Consider the following 8,298-nt stretch of genomic DNA (forward strand, 5'->3'; position numbering starts at 1 on the left):
AATGTAGTTTTCAAATTCATATTACTTACATTCCATAATGTATTTTCTTTAGTTGCATCTTATTGACTTTTTACTCTATTTTCATATTAATTTTGACCATGTATAATTATTAATATATAAAAATATATTTTGTTATAATTTATACTTAAGGTAATTTTAATGCATTGAATTATACGAGTAATTTTTTAAATATATAACAACTCATACTAGAATTAAAAAACAATAAAAAAAAATTAGACCTTAATAATTCAAACAAAATTACTTTACCAAAATCTAAATCAAATCATTTCTTAAAAAAAGTATGAATGTAAAATAAATGAGACCATTCAAACTAAACATCTATCTATACTACTACCTCCGTTTTTAAATACTTGTTCCATATCCCCGTGCGCGGAGTTTAAGGAGAAATTGGAGAAAGTAATAAAATATGAAGGTAGTGGGGTAAGTGGAAGAATAAAAAATTGTAAAAAGCAAAAGTAGTGGAGAAATTGGAGGAGAGAGAAAATGAAATTAATAAAATATGATATTTGTTGGGCCCACTAGGTGAGCGAAATTAATTAAATATTGTAAAAGCTTTCCAAATAAGAAAATAAGGAAATGGAGCAAGTATTTAAAAACGGCCGAAAAAGAAAAGCGGAGCAAGTATTTAAAAACAGAGGGAGTAATAATATATTAAAAGACGTTTCTAATAACGTCCACGTGTCACGTAAGCTCCCCTCACAACACCACAGATTTGAACTCACAACTTCTAATCTATATCTATATCTATATTTAAAAACTATAACCAAGGAAACATGTCTCCATCCGATTACACTTCAATATCTTTTTCTCTAATCCAAATGCCACATGTCTTCTTACATCATTAATTAATTTTTTATTACACTATATAAGTATATTTATTTAATTCTTTCATTAAACTTATATACTCGCTTCATCTTCCATATACATTTTATCTTCATCTCCCCTCTTCAATTCAACCTTTTGCTTTTCTCTCTTTAATTTGAACCCCTCCACCCTTTTCTCTCTTTAATTTTAATCCTTCCTTCAATTAATCCCCATTTTCAATTACAATTCCAAAAATTAAATTTCTTTAATCATATTTTTTATCACACATTATAACCATAGTGGCTTATTGATTTTCATAATTAATCTTTCAATGCAATTTTTTCTGAATAACCCGTGCATTGTACGAGTCAGAAGGCTAGTTCAAGAACTAAATGTCTTACCACCAAGCTATGTGATTTTTGTATGTAATATTTTGAATACAAAATATTAATAGGTAGCAAATGACAATATGCAAAACAAATTTAATTACAAGAAAATTAAATCATACGGAGTAAATTACAATGTATATTAATGATCAGTTAGTTTCATGTAATAAGCCGAAGCATCGTCCGGGCCAAAAAAACTAATTTCTTTTAAAAATAAGGTTAGGGGTGTCCGTTCGGTTTTTGGTTTGGATTAAGGCCAAATCCAATCCGATCCGAAATATAATTCGGTTTCATTTTTCAATCCGATCCGATCCGAATTACTTTTCAATCCAATCCGAATTAAAATACGGTTATTTGGATCCGATCCGAAAATCCGAATTAAAATACATTAATTTATCTTCTTTAATAAATAGAATAATACGATAATATAAATTAAAAATGCAATTATAAAAATAATAATTTTTCCTATACAGTTCTTAAACATAATCTGATTAACATATATTGTTCAACTTCAAGTCAAAATATATTGTTTAAAGTACAACTAAAAGGAAACATAATTTCCATTACAATAATTACTAAGCTACATGCACTAAATATCAATAACATTAGCATATAAGCAGCAACTTTCAGCTATATAAGGATGAAGGCAGTAGCAACTTTCAGCAGATTTAGAGCAGTAATTGGGCTAAATGTTTAAAGCCTAATTGTACAATCCAATTGTAAAACAAAGCAGTCCATAAAATATTTGCTTATTTCTAAATTTTGGTGTTCGGTTTAGTTTGGATCCGATTAGAGCCAATTCAAAAATCCGAATTTTCTAAAAATCTCAATCCGATCCGATTTGAAGTTCGAATCCGATCCAAATTGATAATTCAATTTGGATTGAATTGGATTTCGATTTTAATCCGAATTATGGACACCCCTAAATAAGGTGAAAAGAATGAGACGTTATTAGTGCACAACTACACACTATTAAGGGTTACGTGGACAGTCCAAAACATAAATGTAAGGTGTTACAGCTAAGCTTTTGTTTTGTTCGAACTCCCCACCACTCCCTCTATAAATAAACCCCTCCCCTTTCTCTCACACCCTTCTCTATTCATTTTCCATTTGTATTAATATCACATTTAAATCCTCCGATTTTGGAGAGAAAAAATCACAACGACCCATTTCATTTTTCCTTATCATTTTTTCCTTTTTTTAAATATAAACTATTAATTTACCAAAGAAACATAATTTCTCAATAAATTTGAATTTCTGGGTCTATATAATATGGTGGTGGAAAATATGAGGATGTTCAGGTTAATGGAGGAAAACAGAGATACAAGCATGGCGGACGAAGACGACGAAACGAAGACGATAAAGAAAGTGTTCAACGAAGGATTAATTGACCCTGTTAAACTTGTAGTTGGTTTCGCTCTTACTTCTAAAAAGAGGAAGAGTTTTTTACAACCAAAGTTTGAAGGTCTTGCTAGGTAAATATAAATATAATTATAAACTTAATATTTTTTTTTTTGGTTTGTTTGAAAATTAAGGTACCCCATTAATTAATTTTAATATTTTGTTAGATATTATAATTCTTGAATTTTGATTTTTGATAGTTGCATGTCTCGTGAGATCCATTTTTTCTGGTGGGTGGTTGAGTCTTCTTTCTTTTCTTTTTTTTTTTTCCCCTTTTTTGTGCTCACATGTTGTTTTCCTTATTTGAAATGGGTTAATTTCTGGAAAATATTTATAGTTTTTGTGTTTTGTGTTGTCGTAGAAAGAGCCACTTATACCAAATGATATAGACGGGATTTGATTTCCGTAGGTATAGCAAAAAACTTTAACCAATTAAGTTAGTTTGTGTTATGGTATTGCTTTCATTTGGGACAACCGATTGTACAATAGAAATTACGGATATTTATTGGGTTCCTCGGATTTTAATCCATATAAACTACGAAAACAGCTAATCGTCTGATTTTAGTTTGATTGATTGAGGCTGATATTACAAGGTTATTGAGATATTAGTTTTGTAGGATTAAATAATTTTATTCTGTGTTAGTTACAGATCATGAATGAATATTCAGCCGACAAATTGTGCTCGGCTTTATTCTGTTATCTTTGCATTTGATTAATTAAAAAATGGGTTGGAAAGCATGATTTCCTAGTGTAAATTGTGTCAGTGGAATCTGGGTTGAAGCTGTTACAATCGTTTGATATGTGGTATTCCCTTAATTTAACATTATATTATCCTTGGTCGGAATCACAATTGATAGTCATACTTCATAATGACGGTGTAATTTAAACTGGTAATGTCGCAATTAAATCATGACATTGATTGCTGAGTGTAATTTGAGCTAGTAATGTGAATACTAAATCTGTGATATTGATTGTGGAGTGTAATATGAGCTAGTAATGAGACAATTAATTTCGTGATATTTTGAGTAATGAGGATTGTGAAGAGCCATTTTGGATTCTTAAATTATTCTGGTATCTAATTAGCTATTTATTCTCATCCACTTGCACATTCCTGTGCTTTCGTGGTTTTTTTTTAATAAGAAAAGTCTAATAGTTTCTTGATTTGTTTGAACTTTGTGGGCCAGATTTTGTGATCATATAAAAAATAATATAAAATCATTAACAACACGACCCTAAGAATCTCCTGTTACTATTTAAAAACGAAGTAATTGTGTGGATTTCCGCCAGATTTGTGGTATGTTTTATTGAAGAGATATGTTTTTGACAGATAATCAGTAATCAGATCAGTTTTTTACATTATTTTTCCTTATCTTTGAAGGGGGTTTTTGGCTTCATTAGCAAAATATATAGGTGGATTCTCTAATAATCTGTCAACATGCTTTTGGACCTCACTTTTCAGTTGTTGATTAGTGCTGTAGCTTGGTGGAGTTTGGGAATTCAAGTAGTGTCCTTTATTTGTCTGTGTTCTCGATACATGTCAATATATCATTTCAACAGATTAGTCTCGAATAGACTAATTATGTTGTCGAATAATAACCTTGTTCCTGTTACTGAAAGACAATATGCCCATTTTTTTGGAGAATGTATGTTTGCCTTTTCTTTTGATTAAGATCTATATGATGAAATGTGTTGCTTGTACTATGCTTGAAACCTAATGCAAAAACGTGATACCCTTTCTACTTTTATTTAAAATTGTTTATACACTACGGGAAAAATAGTTTATTTTTCTTTGGTGTGCCCCTTCTTATGCTACTTAAATATCATGCTTTTGATTAGAGTGACATAAGGTCTGAAGAGAGTAGCTAAAGACTTATTTTGATTGCAATATAGAAAGAAGTTGTAATTGTGTCTACATAGCTCCCTTATTTTAATTATTGTGTTTGTAAATTTTAATATTTCCTTACTTGGCTCACATATGTCATAAGTTAGCTGTTGACATTTCCAAAAGTTTTGATATTGGATTTAATGTTTTTCATCGTTATATTGTATATTAGAGCATTTTTGTTACCTTAGTGGCTGCTAGATATACAATCTCTCGTCAATTTTAATCTAGCTCAAGTTGTAGGATGGCAGTGTTGGGTCTTGTTTGTAATATACTGATATTCATGCCATGCCTAAATGATATATAACATGTTATTACTGATTACTTATGTTTCCTGTAATATAGCATTAATCTATATCAATTATCAAATGTCTGCAGACTTAAGGGAATTGTATTTGTTGCTATTGATCAAGACAAACCTCTTTCCGAACAAGGTCCATTTGACATTGTATTGCACAAGGTAAAGATATATGCATTTTTTCCTGTCTCCAAAAGTTAGCTCTTTCCTCAGCTATATGCCGGAGGATGGACATATTGACAGTATTTACGATACCTAATGCATTTGTCTCCCATTTACTTTTGTTGCAGTTGTCTGGAAAGGAGTGGCAGCAAGTTCTTGAGGTTAGTGATATTGTCTGATCTTGTCATCATCTAGATGTTTATATCAAGTTCATTGCTTTATTACATGTTTCATTTAAGTGTCCCATGCTATAATTTATTGAAATATTTTAGATGTTTCTTTATGCTACCTCACTCATCAAGAGATGTTCACTTTGTCTGAAGGTGCCTTGTGATAAAATACATCTTTACTTGTTTGAAACTTTTCCCTATGTGATATAAATTGCAGAGTCCCCTTCATCTGCTTCCAACTATGACCTGGTATTGACAGGCTGAAGCCCAAATTGAACTGTGAGTGAGGTCTGAGGATGTTTCCTCTTCCTTGGCCTTTTCTACTTGATATTTTGAGGTTCACAGCTTCACTTAAAATTATAAAACATGTTTAAACCATGTTAATTTTCTCGAGATTTGAGTCTTGATTCTAGAAAAAAAAAATTCCTCTATTGGATTCTATGATATAATTACGTGTTTCTGTTTATCAAGGTATCTTGGATATAAGTTGCGTACTTGTGGTTGATATATTTTTTCACTATCCACGTTTTTGTGTAATTCTGGAGTTGTTTCAAATATTTATTGAACTTCATCCTTCAGAGGCTAGAGCTTCTGGATGATAATCTCATAGTTTAAACATGATTTTGCTATCAACTGCAATTATCGGTTTAAACTTGTGCAACGTTTATGCCCTTCATACCCCTTAATACCTATCTTATGTAATTTGTAGGATTACAGGCAAACACATCCTGAAGTTACTGTCCTAGATCCACCAGATGCCATAAAACATCTACACAATCGGCAGTCGATGCTACAGGTTGTTGCTGACTTGAATCTATCTGACACTTACGGTAAGTCATGTAAATCATGGATTATACTGCACATTGTTCCTTGGGGTAACTATTAGGTCAGGATTTTACAAATTGCCAGCATGAACTAAACTTGTGATAATAAATTGTGCAGGAAATGTTAATGTTCCCCAACAATTGGTTATAAAAAAGGATGCTTCGTCCATTGCTCTTAAAGTTGCCAAGGAAAGGCTGAGGCTTCCTCTTGGTATGTTAATCACTCTGTGTATACTTGATAGATACAGTAATATTAACTTGGAATTGGGACTATAATTATCATTAAGGATATTGCCACTGAAATTTTTGCAGTTATGGCTTTTCTTTTGTTTATCGGGGCATGCATAATTAACAGAATGATTTGTATATCATTCCCCATAACACGCTAAAACCATGAACAAGAAACTCAACACATATTTAAAAGTGAAACCTTTTGTATCTGACCATAAATGACATTATTTCAGTTGCAAAGCCCTTAGTTTCGGATGGGAGTGCCAAATCACATGAGCTATCACTCGCATATGATCAGTATTCTCTTCAGAAACTTGAACCACCTCTCGTATTGCAGGAGTTTGTGAATCATGGTAATTTTATAATCTTTACTACCTAATTTAATTATATATTTATTCCCTAGTAATTTGTGTCTTAAGTTCTGATAGTTTCCAATGAATTTGATGCATTTAGGTGGTGTTTTATTCAAAGTTTTTATAGTTGGAGAAGCTATAAAAGTTGTGAGGCGATTCTCTCTACCTAATGTTAGTAAACGTCAATTGTCTAGAACCAGTGGTGTGTACCGTTTTCCTAGAGTGTCTTGTGCTGTAGCCTCAGCGGATGATGCAGATCTGGATCCTGATGTTGCTGGTAAAAACTTATAACTTCTTATGCCACTTTGTCAATCCATTGCTACATCCCTAAGAAAATTTCTCTCTTAATCATAACCTTGTATTTTATTTTTTTTAACTTCTTGCAGAACTACCCCCTAGACCTTTACTAGAAAAACTAGCCAGAGAATTACGTCGACGACTGGTAATTAGTGTTCAACAGTGTTCGTACTTCCTAGTTCCTTTACACAATCTAAGTGACTTATCAGGAACTTACTCTTGCATCATTTTTTGCATTCTTCCAGGGTCTCCAGCTATTCAATCTAGACATGATACGGGAATATGGGACCCGCAATAACTTTTATGTTATTGATATCAACTACTTTCCTGGTAAGCTGACTCATTTTTGCACTATAAAAATGCATTTTTTATTGACAAATGAAAACCTTTTTGGTACATAGTTTTCTATACACATCCTGATGTTCGTCTTATCTTTTGAGAGGTGTGGTTGGATCATATTTCATTTTTATCTATTTGGTACCAATATCACAATATGCCCCACAGGCCACAGCTATCATTAAATTAAGATACAGAAGTATGGCTAAAAAAAAGTAGAAGAAAAAATTGAATAAAGACAATGCAAAAGATATTAAATGCTGTGGAAAACTTGTTTTCACTTTGTATTTGTATGGTTTATGCAGGTTATGGGAAAATGCCAGAATACGAGCATATATTTACGGACTTCCTACTAAATGTGGTCAAGAGGAATAAATATAATAATCATCTAACAACTGGACGGTTAAGTCCTTGAACTTTAGAACAATCAAATCTCTTCGAAAGCAGCATAGTTGTATTTTCAGAAGACTCCTGTGAAAGAGGAAGATCAAAGGTCGTGTTTCTGTAGCAAGCATTCACAAAAACTGCTTCGATTTGATAGGGGGGATTTGTACAGCTAACTATTGCGTGGCCCTTTGTCATTGAAGGTGTATAACCAATGACTGGTGTTCCTTTCAGCCTCCAATCACTTGTAATTACAGACTGCTATGAGCCTTTGAGCGCAAGCTGAACCAAGCTACCAAAGTACAGCAACCCATCGAATAATGATGAACATCTATCCTTGGTTGTATCCCTTTCTAATTTTTAGTTTTATCCTCCTACTCAAGCTGAGTTCCTTGCCATGTAAAGAACAGGCCGACCTTGTACAAAGTTTTGCTTCATCTCTGATAATGAATAAAAAGTGAACCTTTTCAACTGTTGATTCGATCCATTTTCATTCTTGTTTTATATATATAGTACTTATGTTAAAGTACACCTTGATCTTGGAGTTGGATGTTCCGTGAAAAAAATCTCGGCCTCTCTTGCCCTGCACCATCACATATCAATATATCATCATATTTTTTGAAATAGCCATTGGAATTCTAGCAGCTGTGTGTCTATACTCAGCTGTTAACCATTGGTGGCTTGTTGTGGAGTCTGTTGTCAATTTGTCAAGTGTCCTCTCCAATCGATCAATTGATTGAGGACTTTGG

At 32.3% G+C, this 8,298-nt stretch overlaps 1 protein-coding gene across 1 annotated transcript; it reads left to right on the plus strand.

The window, feature by feature from the left end:
- The first annotated feature begins 2,282 nt into the window (after window positions 1–2,282).
- On the plus strand, window positions 2,283–8,025 carry LOC110688755 (inositol-tetrakisphosphate 1-kinase 3-like). The gene is made up of 10 exons (XM_021865518.1): window positions 2,283–2,686; window positions 4,873–4,954; window positions 5,083–5,115; window positions 5,834–5,954; window positions 6,067–6,159; window positions 6,413–6,532; window positions 6,633–6,809; window positions 6,919–6,974; window positions 7,075–7,159; window positions 7,471–8,025. The coding sequence occupies exons 1-10, from the start codon at window positions 2,484–2,486 to the stop codon at window positions 7,578–7,580; spliced, it is 1,080 nt and encodes a 359-aa protein (XP_021721210.1). The 5' UTR covers window positions 2,283–2,483; the 3' UTR covers window positions 7,581–8,025.
- Window positions 8,026–8,298: the final 273 nt, after the last annotated feature.

The sequence above is a fragment of the Chenopodium quinoa genome, unplaced genomic scaffold, assembly GCF_001683475.1.
Source record: "Chenopodium quinoa cultivar QQ74 unplaced genomic scaffold, ASM168347v1, whole genome shotgun sequence".
NCBI classification, from domain to species: Eukaryota; Viridiplantae; Streptophyta; class Magnoliopsida; order Caryophyllales; family Amaranthaceae; genus Chenopodium; species Chenopodium quinoa.